The sequence below is a fragment of the Haematobia irritans genome, chromosome 4, assembly GCF_050003625.1.
Source record: "Haematobia irritans isolate KBUSLIRL chromosome 4, ASM5000362v1, whole genome shotgun sequence".
NCBI classification, from domain to species: Eukaryota; Metazoa; Arthropoda; class Insecta; order Diptera; family Muscidae; genus Haematobia; species Haematobia irritans.
The window spans coordinates 206,444,580-206,459,199 of record NC_134400.1 but is presented as its reverse complement, the minus strand read 5'-3'; the positions used below and the strand labels follow the sequence as shown (position 1 = coordinate 206,459,199).

Genomic DNA, 14,620 nt, shown 5'->3' with positions numbered 1-14,620 from the left:
GTTTAAAAATCCAAATTATGACGGATACTTCGCAGTAAGAAATATTTTCGTAATTCCAAAAAAACTTTAAACCAAAGATGCTAAATCCTCAAAATAAGTCTTAACCTATTTTTGAAACGTTTTTATCTTAAATGCAAAGATTCAATATTTCAGTTAATTTAAGGACGATTTCTTTAAACCAAAAATGGGGTTGTTTAGTTTAAGGAAATTTTGCCATAGTTTAAAGACATGCAACTTTAACGAAGGGGCGCAAATTTCAAAATATGTCCTAAATTTAATGAAAAAAAAATTTTGAATCAAAGATGATAAACTTTCTTTTAATTAAAATTATTATTTTATTATTTTAAAGAAATTTGTCCTTAATAGTGAGTAAATTGCGCATTCTAAATATCACGTAAATATTTTTTTTGTGTAGGTACTTAGACTCTGTGGTTTCGCAAATCATTATTTCGATATATTGAAAACCCCTCATCCTTTCGTAAATTCATTGCCCATAACTAAAAGTTGATTCAAACTACGCCATTAAAGTGGCATATTGACAGTTTTCTATTAACCATAACCATACAAAATTCTTAATTCGATGCAAAAATCTAAATTTAAATTAAAGCACAAATATTCTCCTATTTAAATTAAAACACACAAAAATTTCTTCACTTTTGACATTCATAATGTTCGACAATATTTTTGTTTTGTGTGAAGATAGCAAAAAAACTTGATTTCCGATAATCAAGTTTTCTCTTTTTTTACACTATGCAACAAAGTAATTTTCTCTGTGATAGTACACTAAAAAAAATATTGACCTATTATGAAAGATTATTAAATTTTAGGATATTAAATTTACACAATATTAAAAAAGATTTTTTTTTTAAATAAAGAATCGTCGTTTTAAAATGTAATTTCTTCGAATTTAGGCTATTTATTTTTATACCCTCCACCATAGGATGGGGGTATATTAACTTTGTCATTCCGTTTGTAACACATCGAAATATTGCTCTAAGAACCCATAAAGTATATATATATATATATATATATATATATATATATATATATATATATATATATATATATATATATATATATATATATATATATATATATATATATATATATATATATATATTCTGGGTCGTGGTGAAATTCTGAGTCGATCTGAGCATGTCCGTCCGTCCGTCTGTTGAAATCACGCTAACTTCCGAACGAAATAAGCTATCGACTTGAAACTTGGCACAAGTAGTTGTTATTGTTGTAGGTCGGATGGTATTACAAATGGGCCATATCGGTTCATTTTTACGTATAGCCCCCATATAAACGGACCCCCAAATTTGGCTTGCCGATTCTCTAAGAGAAGCAAATTTCATCCGATCCGGCTGAAATTTTGTACACGGTGTTACTATATGGTCTCTAACAACCGTGCAAAAATTGGTCCACATCGGTCCATAATTATATATAGCCCCCATATAAACCGATCCCCCGATTTAGCTTGCCGAGCCTCTAAAAGAAGTGTGTTGGTATATGGTACATAGTGTTGGTATATGGTCTCCAACAACCATGCAAAAATTGGTCTACATCGGTCCATAATTATATATGGCCCCCATATAAATCGATCCCCAGATTTGGCTTGCGGAGCCTCTAAGAGAAGCAAATTTCATCCGATCCGGTTGAAACTAGGTACATTGTGTCAGCATATGATCTCTAACAACCATGCAAAAATTGGTCCACATCGGTCCATAATTATATATAGCCGCCATATAAACCGATACCCATATTTGGCTTGCGGAGCCTCTAAGAGAAGCAAATTTCATCCGATCCAGCTGAAATTTGGTACGTGGTGTTAATATATGGCCTCAAACACCCATGCAAAAATTGGTCGAAATCGGTCCATTATTATATATAGCCCCCATATAAACCGATCCCCAGATTTGACCTCCGGAGCCCCTTGGAAGAGCAAAATTCATCTGATTCGGTTGAAATTTTGTACGAGATGTTAGTATAAGATATTTAACAAACATGCCAAAAGTGGTATATATCAGTCCATAATCATATATAGCCCCCATATAAGCGACACCCATATTTCAATTCTGGCTCTCTACCACGTATGGACTAACTCACAATTTAGAAAACGATCTTAAGAAGTTTTAAGATAACACAACCCAAGTAATTGTGGATGACAGTCTTTAGTACAAGTTTCTATGCAATCCATGGTGGAGGGTACATAAGATTCGGCCTGGCCGAACTTACGGCCTTATTGAAATTTGAGATATGCCTGTACGTTGAAGTCGTTTGTTTCAGAAATATTGTAAATTTTCTTTAACCCTAAGAAATTAGCATTAAACAGACATCAGAAGGGTGTCGGGGCTATATGGCGGGTGACCAAGCCTCCTGAAAATACTGTTTTGAAGTATTTTCGCGAAGCTTGTATTATGATGCGTATATCCCCGAACTACGCCGACTTTTATCATTTCATTATTGTTAAGTTCAAGCATATAATGTTCGTAAATTAATATAACATATTTGCGAAATATATGTTAATATGTTAGAATAATATGAATAAATATTTGGATATATAACAAATATATATGTTTATTAGTATTTCAAGTTATATTTAAGACATTGTGCTTCTTGCAGGCAAATGTTTAGAAACTGGAATTAAATATCTTAAAAAATATATATTTAGGAAATTTTGTCAAAATTTTATTTCTGTAGACAATTTTGTCAAAATTTTATTTCTATAGAAAAATTTGTCAACATTTTATTTCTATAGGAAAATAAAGATATAAAATATTTGTGAAGTGCCTTTTAGTTGGAGAGGCATATTTTCCAAAATCTACCAAATCATCAGGGATTCTACTAACCGTGATTACAGCCCATTATTTACCGGTAATGCTGGAGTAATCACTAGTGATTACGCATTTTTGCTGGATCCTCTTTTGCAAGCTAGTCCACGTTTGTTTTGTCCTGGCCGTATGTACTGTCATATGAAATGTAAATACGCAAAAACATGTACCACGACTGGAAATGAATTATTCGAAAAAGTTTCTTTTTTCGTTAACGTTTCTTTTTTTTTCTCGAAAATTTAGAAATTCAGACATATATTTTGTGAAAAAAAAATATTTTTAAAATGTTTAAATATTTCTTAGAAACCACTCAGTTCATTCATAATTCATTCTGTGGTATTTCTAAGATATTTTCAAATTTCATTCATGATTCTTTGAATTTCTAGCCAATAATATTCTTCTTGTATACGGTATGAGGAAGAAATATTTCGTATTAGTGTTAAAATATAATTTTGTCACATTTATTGACACTTTTGGTATAACGCAACGGCAATATGCATATGTAGCTTAAGCATCTAGATTGGATCAAGCTTGTTTGTAGATTAAATTAGCGCATATATTAAAATATTGCAAATGCCTCTTATTTTAGCATCTATACAACCGAAAAAAATCAAGTTTAATTTCTCGCAAAAAAAAAACAATAACATTGACTGACGAAATTTATGATCTAAATTTGAATTACACTAGAATGGATTTTTGGTGCTAAATGCGAGTTTTAGTTTCGAATGCATTCTTTCCCTATATAAGCTTAAATTTCAGTTTATTCACCATCCATACAAAGTTTAACTTACTAAGGAACAACAAATCATCATGAAATTCATTATCGTTCTTGCTGCTCTCTTCGCCGTTGCCTTGGCTGTTCCTCGTCCTGATGCTGAAATCGTAAAGCAAGACAGTGATGTAGGACCCGAAAGCTTCCATTACAATTTTGAAACTTCCGATGGTAACAAACAAGACGCCGAAGGCAAATTGAAGGATGTCGGTACCGAACATGAAGCCATTGTTGTTCATGGATCATACTCCTGGGTCGATGAGAAGACCGGTGAACATTTCACTGTCAACTATGTTGCTGATGAAAATGGTTTCCAACCCCAAGGTGCTCATTTGCCAGTTGCTTAAATAATTTGTTAAGTTTTAGTCGAAAGAAATACAGCAAAAAAATTAAAAAATATACATATTTGTGGATTTGTTTTAACTATTTGGGAATCTATGAAATAATTTGGTGCCTTTATTTTGATGTGAAGAAAGGGGAGTCCTCCAACCGCTCAAGATTTAAAAAAGGAGATACACTAGGTTTAAGGAAATCGGTCCGTCAGGTTTCCTATGTTTTTTAAATATATTTTAAAAATAATGAACAAGAGGTTTATCCCCAGTACAAAAATCAAAAAGCAAACATCACTAAAAATACTGACCTACATTTTATGGATCTTTCGTTCGCCTCGAGACGAGCGATACCTAGACAACAAGAGACTCTCGACTGTGAGTTGTGGTTACAGTAGCCGTTGACAAGATATTTTAAAACTTAACATTGTCTTATAAAGTTGTCCATAAGGAGTATATGTTATGGTGATTGTGTTTGAGGAAAAAGGATCCCAACAAAAAAATTTGGAAGTTGTTCCAAAGGCACAACTTTACAAGCACAACATGTTCTTCCAGAGATGTTCTCTATTTTAAATACACCGGAAATTCTTTTAATAAAATTTTTTATAACTCGTTTTTTTCATATTGATAATTGGATAATTTTAATTTTTTTTAAATAGTTTAAAAACAGAGTAAGAATTAATAAAACTGTATTATTAAAATTTTGTTGAAAAAATGCTAAATCCAATCTACAAAAAGTGCGAATTTTTGAAAATATTTGAGGTCAAACGTTTCAGGTAGCATAAGAATGCATTAAAAGTCATAAAATTATAAAAATTATTTATTTGGCAACGTTTATTAATTCACATCCCAAAACACGGAATTCACTACGACGTTTGTTTTTTGCTGGGATTGTATTCAAAGTACAATATTTTATGGTGCTACCACAATTTGAAAACGAACAAAAATAGGCAACACTGATACAAAATCAAAACCAGTACGGGCCGACAATATTATACCCTGCACCACTTTGTAGATCTAAATTTTCGATACCATATCACATACGTCAAATGTGTTGGGTGCTATATATAAAGGTTTGTCCCAAATACATACATTTAAATATCACTCGATCTGGACAGAATTTGATAGACTTATACAAACTCTGTAGACTCAACATTTAAGTCGGCTAATGCACTAGGGTGGAACACAATGTTTTAAAAAATATGGGAAACATTTAAATCTGAAGCAATTTTAAGGAAAAAGTTTATTTATGGTTTATCGCTCGATATATATGTATTAGAAATTTAGGAAAATTAGAGTCATTTTTACAACTTTTCGACTAAGCAGTGGCGATTTTACAAGGAAAATGTTGGTATTTTGAACATTTTTGTCGAAATCAGAAAAACATATATATGGGAGCTATATCTAAATCTGAACCGATTTCAACTAAATTTGGCACGCATAGCTACAATGCTAGTTCTACTCCCTGTGCAAAATTTTAACTAAATCGGAGTTAAAAATTGGCCTCTGTGGTCATATGAGTGTAAATCGGGCGAAAGCTATATATGGGAGATATATCTAAATCTGAACCGATTTCAACCAAATTTGGCACGCATAGCTACAATGCCAATTCTACTCCCTGTGCAAAATTTCAATTAAATCGGAGTAAAAGATTGGCAACTGTGGTCATGTGAGTGTAAATCGGGCGAACGATATATATGGGAGCTATATCTAAATCTGAACCGATTTCAATAAAATTTGGCACACTTGACTATAGTACTAATTGTTCTTCTTGTGCAACATTTTAAGCAAATTAAGTTAAAACTTTGGCTTCTGGGGCCATATAAGTCCATATCGGGCGAAATATATATATGGGAGGTATAACAAAATCTGAACCGATTTCTTCCAAAATCAATAGGTTTCTATTCTGAGCCAAAACACATACTTGTGCCAAATTTGAAGTCGATTGGACAAACACTGCGACCTAGACTTTGATTACAAAAATGTGTTCACGGACAGACGGACATGGCTATATCGACTCAGGAGCCCACCCTGAGCATTTTTGCCAAAGACACCATGTGTCTATCTCGTCTCCTTCTGGGTGTTGCAAACATATGCACTAACTTCCCAGCAAAAAAGCGTCGCCAAAAAAGTAATGGAAATGTTCTTTTTGGATCCGGAAGTGGTGCAAAATTGACTCAGAAGCGATGAATTTAACACGGACTTTTCATAGGACGGAAGTTCTCCATTTCAACAGCCGTTGCACTGAATTTGCATCACTTCTTTAGGTGTGATCCGAATTCAATGTTTTGGATGTAACTTAAAAAAATTCTATAATATTTTGTCAAATAAATAATTTTTATATTTTTTTAAAATTTTTAATGGATTCTAACGCTCGTCGGAAACGTTTGACCTCAAATATTTTCAAAAATTCACAATTTTTTCAGATTGGATTTAGTATTTTTGTCGACAAAATTTAAATGATTTGTACCATTTTATGAATTCTTACTCTGTTTTTAACATATTTGTAACAAAAAAGTTAAAATTATCCATTAAAAGTATGAAAAAACCAAGTTATAAAACATTGAATTAAAAGAACTTCCTGGATAGTTAACATAAAGAACATCATTGGGAGTGCATCTTCTGGAAGTGCTTTTAAAGTTGTGCCTTTGGAAGAACTTCCAATTTTTTGCTGGGTTATAATACCCTGTTCCACACAAGTGGTTTGTAAACAAAAGAAAATTCGCGGAATTTTTTCGATTGTTGTGTATATACTAATAATAATATTATTAAAACACACATTTGTTATTTTCATTTTTAAGAAATTCCTCCTTCTCATAAAAGAAAAAATTAACTAAAATAAATAAAACAAGTATATACGGCCGTAAGTTCGGCCAGGCCGAAGCTTGCGTACCCTCCACCATGGATTGCGTAGAAACTTCTACTGAAGACTGTCATCCACAATCGAATTACTTGGGTTGCGGTAACACTTGCCGATGGCAAGGTATCTTAAAATTTCCTAACACCGTAATATATACCACATAGTCCATACGTGGTATATATTAAACTACAAAGGCCGATTAAATACGTATATAATTAAGTTTAAAGTTTCTATAGAAATAAAATTTTGACAAAATAAAATTTTGACAACATTTTCTATAGAAGTAAAATTTTGACAACATTTTCTATAGAAGTAAAATTTGGAAAAAATTTTCTATAGAAATAAAATTTGGAAAAAAATTTCTATAGAAATAAAATTTTGACAAAATTTTTTATAGAAATAAAATTTGGAAAAAATTTTCTATAGAAATAAAATTTTGATAAAATATTCTATAGAAATAACATTTTGACAATGTTTTCCATAAAAACAAAATGTTGGTAGATTATTTTTGCTCGAGTGGCAACCATGAATATGAACCGATATGTACCAACTTTCGTGTGATTGGGGATCGGCTATATATAACTATAGACCGATATGGGCCAATTTTGGCATGGATATTAGCGGCCTTATACTAACACCACGTTGCAAATTTTAACCGGATCGAATGAATTTTGCTCCACCAAGAGGCTCCGGAGATCAAATCTGGGGAACGGTTTATATGGGGGCTATATATAATTATGGACCGATATGGACCAATTCTTGCGTGTTTGTTAGAGACCACATTCTAACACCATATTCCAAATTTCAACCGGATCGGATGAATTTTGCTCCTCCAAGAGGCTCCGGAGTACAAATCTGGGAATCGATTTATATGGGGGCTATATATGATTATGGACCGATATGGACCAATTTTTGCATGTTCATTAGAGAACATATACCAACACCATGTTCCAAATTTCAGTCGGATCGGATGAATTTTTCGTTTCTTAGAGGCTCCGCAAGCCAAATCGGGGGATCGGTTTATATGGGAGCTATATATAATTATGGACCGATGTGGACCAATTTTTGCATGGTCATTAGAGAACATATACCAATACCATGTACCAAATTTAAGCCGGATCGGGTGAAATTTGGTTCTCTTAGAGGCTCCGCAAGCCAAATCGGGGGATCGGTTTATAAGGGGGCTATATGTAATTATAGACCGATAAAGACCAATTTTTGCATGGTTGTTAGAGACCATATACTAACGCCATGTACCAAATTTCAGCCGGATCGGATAAAATTTGCTTCTCTTAGAGCGATCGCAAGCCAAATTTGGGGGTCCGTTTATATGGGGGCTATACGTAAAACTGGACCGATATGGCCCATTTGCAATACCATCCGACCTACATCAATAACAACTACTTGTGCCAAGTTTCAAGTCGATAGCTTGTTTCGTTCGAAAGTTAGCGTGATTTCAACAGACGGACATGCTCAGATCGACTCAGAATTTCACCACGACCCAGAATATATATACTTTATGGGGTCTTAGAGCAATATTTCGATGTGTTACAAACGGAATGATAAAGTTAATATACCCCCATCCTATGGTGGAGGGTATAAAAAAATCATAGTTCCCAAATCATTAGCATAATAACCAGGCTATAGTTCATTCTTACTATGTTTACGAAGTGTAAGAAAATTTCCTTTTAATTTAGTTAGCATTGAACTTATGAGTACGGTCATTGAACTTTATACCCATTTTAGTTCATTAGATTAACTACGGACTGTATGAAAAGTTAATTTTTTATGAATATGTTTTATAAATAGTCGTAAAAAGGCAGCCTCCCCAAAACATCAAGAAAATCAGTTTTTAATTGCCTTTTTTTAAATAATGCAAGGGAATCGCAAACTAAAGTAACTTATTTTAAAAGCCCATTCTAACCCTTTTCTTTCCTTAAAAGTTATGTTTTTTAAGTATGCGATTAAAAAAGTACACCCAATTTTTATCACCGACGAAATGTTGCTTATATATGAATATGAATTCAACAACAGATGATACACTATTTCCTTTAAGGTAACCCTCTGAACATATTTTGGATAAATACATTTATTTTTATACCCTCAACAAAATTTATGAAACTCCTATGGTGCTCTTCAAATCACAATTCTATGGTAGAGGTTATTGAAACATGAAAAAACGCAATCTAAACGGCATTGCAAGGTATTCCAGTTTTGGTTTTTCGCTGCAAATGCCAAAGGCTTGAAGAATTATCCCAGAGAGTATACGCACGAAATATGGCCATAAGCAGACAAGTATTTGCAAAAGTTCAAAGTTTGAATTTTACTGCAAAATGTTTTATTGAGGCGAAAACAAATCTCCCCACTATGCCGCTTACTTAGATGACCTAAAGGCCGTTGGTGTGATCTATCGAGTAAGTGACCACGTTAACTGGTTAATGGTGAATGAGATGCTGTGGCTATTTGGATAGACAATTATCTGTGACTATGACTATGGATGATGCATCATTGGTTTTTAAATGTTAGTTGCATCACTGGCACACGTTGCCACTTGTCGCCAAGACGCCAGCTGACGTAGTAACTATGTTTATCTTAACCAGCAGTGTAAAGAGGTTTTAGAAAGGCCTCTATGTCATGGCATTACGTTCATAACCCAACCGTTCCAATAGAACCAATTTGATGTATCATGATGTTCTGTTAAGGTACCAATATAACGAGGTCCAACCATCAACATGCAACAGATCTGAAACAGTCCTATGACAAGCTCATGTAAAATCATTGTAGTCACTCAAATTTGTACTACTTCTACACGGCTTTGCCTCTGAGAATTTGTAAAAATTGACATTCGTTATAAAATGTGGCAAATTTGTTTTATAAAAAATTACGATTTACGGCCATTTTCCGTTAGACTTTAACTCCCAGTTAACAGAAAGTAAAATGGAAATGAAAACATTTTAGCAGTTAAGTTCCGAACTGTCATATGGAGTATATACGCAAGATGACAGATGTGTTCGTTAGCTAACGTAGTACTAACGGATCTTCATGAAAATGGGGGTTAATGAATTTGTGTATATTTCTTCTATTTAAATTAACATAAAATGAAAATTGATCGGAATGAATACTGAATTTCTTAATGTAAGGGCAGAATCTTTAGAACCGAGCAAACTTTTTGTGAAAGCATATAATTGAAAGGATAATCAGATTAGGCTGATCAATCGCATTTTTATACCCTCCACCATAGGATGGGGAGGTATATTAACTTTGTCATTCCGTTTGTAACACATCGAAATATTGCTCTAAGACCCCATAAAGTATATATATTTAGGGTCGTGGTGAAATTCTGAGTCGATCTGAGAATGTCCGTCCGTCCGTCCGTCCGTCTGTTGAAATCACGCTAACTTCCGAACGAAACAAGCTCTCGACTTGAAACTTGGCACAAGTAGTTGCTATTGATGTAGGTCGTATGGTATTGCAAATGGGCCATATTGGTCCACTTTTACGTATAGCCCCCATATAAACGGACCCGATCATCCGATCCGGCTGAAATTTGGTACATGGTGTTAGTATATGGTCTCTAACAACCATGCAAAAATTGGTTCACATCGGTCCATAATTTTATATAGCCCCCATATAAACCGATCCCCCGATTTGGCTTGCAGAGCCTCTAAGAGAAACAATTTTCATCCGATCCGGCTGAAATTTGGTACATGGTGTTAGTATATGGTCTCGAACAACCATGCCAAAAATTGGTCCATATCGGTCCATAAGTATATATAGCCCCCATATAAACCGATCACCAGATTTGACCTCCGGAGCCTCTTGGAAGACCAAAATTTATCTGATTCAGCTGAAATTTGGTACGTGATGTTAATATATGGCCTCAAACACCCATGCAAAAATTGGTCAATATTGGTCCATAATTATATATAGGCCCCATATAAACCGATCACCAGATTTGACCTCCGAAGCACCTTGGAAGAGCAAAATTCTTCCCATTCGGTTGAAATTTGGTACGTGATGTTAGTATAGGGTATCCAACAACCATGCAGGAATTGGTTTCTATCAATCCATAATTATACATAGCTTCCGTATAAACCGATCCCCAGATTTGACCTCCGGTGCCTTTTGGAGAAGCAAAATTCATCCGATCTGGTTGAAATTTGGTACGTGGTGGAAGAGCAAAATTCTTCCCATTCGGTTGAAATTTGGTACGTGATGTTAGTATCGGGTATCCAACAACCATGCAGGAATTGGTTTCTATCAATCCATAATTATACATAGCTTCCGTATAAACCGATCCCCAGATTTGACCTCCGGTGCCTTTTGGAGAAGCAAAATTCATCCGATCTGGTTGAAATTTGGTACGTGGTGGTAGTATATGATATTTAACAACCATGTGATTTGAAATTTGTGGATGACAGTCTTTCGTAGAAGTTTCTACGCAATCCATAGTGAAGGGTACATAAGATTCGGCCTGGCCGAACTTACGGCCGTATACACTTGTTATACTCTATCTGGTTCAGATTTTTCAATTTTTGTTGCTGCATCACCAATATTTTTATACCCTTCACCACTACTGTGGTACAGTGTATAATAAGTTTGTGCATTTGTATGTAACGCCGAGAAAGAGGAGTCATAGACCGATCTTTTAGTATACCGATTGGCTTAGAATTAAATTCTGAGTCAATTTAGCGATGTCCGTCTGTTGATGTATTTTTGTGTGCAAAGACCAACTCGACGTTTAAGTCCGATCGTCCTCAAATTTGGAAAAAATCGGTTCAGATTTAGATATAGCTGCCATATATGTATATTTATAACCGATCTGGACATAAATTGTGTATTTATCAACCGATCTTCTTCAAATTTTGTATAATCGAAAATTTTGTGAGTCTCGTAAATTTTGCAGGATATCAGTAAAATCGGTTCAGATTCAGATATAACTCTCATATATAGCTTTCCCCCGATTTACACTCCTATAGTCCCAGAGACCAATGTTTCGATTTACGTGAAATTTTGCACGGGGAGTAGAAAAAAACATTATAAATAGGCACACTGAATATCGGTTCAGATTTTGATATAGCTCCCATATATAGCTTTCGCCCGATTTACACTCCTATGGCCCCAGAGGCCAAGAAGTAGAACTGAGATTATAAATATTCGTACCGAATTTTGGTGAAATCGTTTCAGATTTAGATATAGCTGCCCGTATATATCTGTCGTCCGATTTACAGTCATATGATCAGGGTAGATCAAAATTTCCCTACGATTTACTTAAAATTATGCACACACTGAAAGAAATATTTACGTGATATTAAAGATTACGCAACCTAAATTTTAGGATGCGAAATTTACAAACTATTAAAAAAAATTCTTTAAAATAATGAAATTTTAATTAAAATAAAGTTTATAATCTTTGATTCAAAAATTATTTTCATTAAATTTAGAACACAGATTTTGTAAATTTGCGTCCCTCCGTTAAAGTCTTTGAACTAAGGCTAATTTTCCTTAAAGTAAAGAAACACATTTTTGATTTAAAGAAATCGTCCTTAAATTAACTGAAATATTGAATCTTTACATTTAAGATAAAAACGCTTCAAATATAGGCTAAGACTTATTTTGAAGATTTATCATCTTTGGTTTAAAGTTTTTTTGGAATTAAGAAAACATTTTTTACTTTGAAGTATCCGTTATAATTTGGATTTTAAACTGACATTTGTTTGTACATGAGTACCTTTATTAATAAACCGCGAAAAGACAATGAAAATTTGATAAATGAAATCTGACCTAATTTTAATTTTATTTGTCCTAGATTTAAAGCCAGATAGGTCGCTAAAAAATTTCTTTATTTTAAAAAAGCCGCATCTTTGGCGCGGAATCAATACCAAAATCCTTAAGAGAAGGTCAAAATTTTTGGATCCAAGTAAACTTTTTTTGAGTGCAGGGAATGGAAATAAAATTTTTACTATGCATGCCAAATTTAGTTGAAATTTGTTCAGATTTAGATATAGCTGGCATATATATCTTTCGTCCGATATACGCACTTAAATGGCCCCAGAGGTCAACATTTCACTTCGATTTACTTGAACTTTTGCACAGAGAGTACATGAAAAAAATATTGTCGTGAGGTCTAAGATTTCATGTCTTTAAAACACGAATGCAAATTTTGCTTAGCATAGAAGACTCATTTCTCTAATAAAAAGTTTTTTGCCTTGTCCAAAAGTCGATAAACTTTTCAATGACGTCGTATTGTCCTTAGAATTAAGTGATTTGATTTAGAAATGGGTATCATAACATGAAATAAAAAATGTTTGGGTAAGGTCAACTTGACTTTAATAATACAGAAAAATTCGGTAAAATTAATGAAATTGACTTTAAATTTTTTTTCAACACTTTATTTTAAAAACATTTTTACTTGAAACATACCATAATTTCTACTGGAAGTTGATTCTTAATTTGGAAAATAAAGTTGTCGTTAACTTGTTTTTAAAGAACTTTCATAGCATATGAAAAAGCGAAAAATTAAAATTTGTTTCCTAGAGTCCAGTACACAATACCCAAATTTAAAAGAGAATTGTGTCCTAAAAATATCCTCACTTGTAGTCTCCGCTTTTTTGGCTCGGAATCAATACCAAAATTATTAAAGTAAAGACAAAATCTTTGGAACCGGGCATGCTTTTTTTTCAGTGTAGAACTAACATTCTTGCTACACGTGCCAAATTTGATCAAAATCGGTTCAGATTTAAATCTAACTCCATATATGTCTTTCGCCCGATTTAGATTCATATGACCACGGAGGCCAAAGATTCATTTCGAAAACTTTGGAGTTTCGCACTGAGAGTTCAACTAAAGTTTTAGCAATGTGTGCCAAATTTTATCAAAACCGGCTCAGAATTTGACAAAGCCCCCATTTATATGTTCTTGCAATTTTAGCAAATATGGCCAAAATACCCACATGATCTTTGTAAAATCGTCACTGTTAAGACGAAAACTCGCAAAAATTATTGCCTCTCTTTGGAGAGGCTATCTCCTAATAGTCAGAAGTTGTTGTCTCATTTTAGCGTACCGCTCGACTGTATGGTATCAAGTCGTTATCAATTGTACGAGCTATTTTGGTGATTTGAACACTTTCCTCAACTAACTGCGTCAGTTAGTAATTGATCAAGAACCCAAACGGGTTAGGGATTTCAAAATGATTCAAAAATCTCCATAACGAATTAAGTTCAATTATAGCCTACTCCAAAGACCTATTTTTTCTGGCCTGGCGATGTATGCTCATGCAAGAATCTTAGCTAGAGGCCAGCAAAGAAACTGAACTACACAAATACAGTGGCGGTGAGATGCTGCCGCTCAGTGGGACACATGGTACAATGCGCATGCGCTGCTCGTGTGCGCATGCGTACAATGCATTACCGGCTTGATGCACTTAAATATTTCTATTAGCATTTAAACTTAGACGAAATGCTAAAGAAGTTGTCTGACATTATTAATGGCACCACAACAGAAGACGCTGGTGGCGGTGAGGGTGGTGGTTAGTGGTGTAAGTGATGGTACTCGATTGGGTGTTGTGTGTTTTGTTTGTTATTTGGTAAATAGAATTACAAATCGGTAATTTTATGTCCAAGCTGTTCTTGTCGTTGTTGTTACCTGGAGATGCATCTTCGTGGCCATAGTGTTAAGCTTTCGATAAATCGTATAAAATGCATTTAAGCTGTAATTCTAAGCGTATTCTTCAAGTTGTAACTAAACCTTCAAGTCATCATCTTAGCCAACAACAAACAAATCCACCATGAAAGTGGTACGTTACGACAAATCGGATTATCATTAT

At 33.9% G+C, this 14,620-nt stretch overlaps 1 protein-coding gene across 1 annotated transcript; it reads left to right on the top strand.

Moving 5' to 3' along the window:
- Nucleotides 1–3,620: 3,620 nt before the first annotated feature.
- On the top strand, nucleotides 3,621–4,007 carry LOC142234369 (larval cuticle protein 65Ab1-like). Its single transcript, XM_075305491.1, has one exon. The coding sequence runs from the start codon at nucleotides 3,645–3,647 to the stop codon at nucleotides 3,951–3,953; it is 309 nt and encodes a 102-aa protein (XP_075161606.1). The 5' UTR covers nucleotides 3,621–3,644; the 3' UTR covers nucleotides 3,954–4,007.
- Nucleotides 4,008–14,620: the final 10,613 nt, after the last annotated feature.

Coding starts and splice junctions, on each gene's coding strand:
- LOC142234369 (XM_075305491.1), top strand. CDS start 3,645: ATGAAATTCATTATCGTTCTTGCTGCTCTCTTCGCCGTTGCCTTGGCT.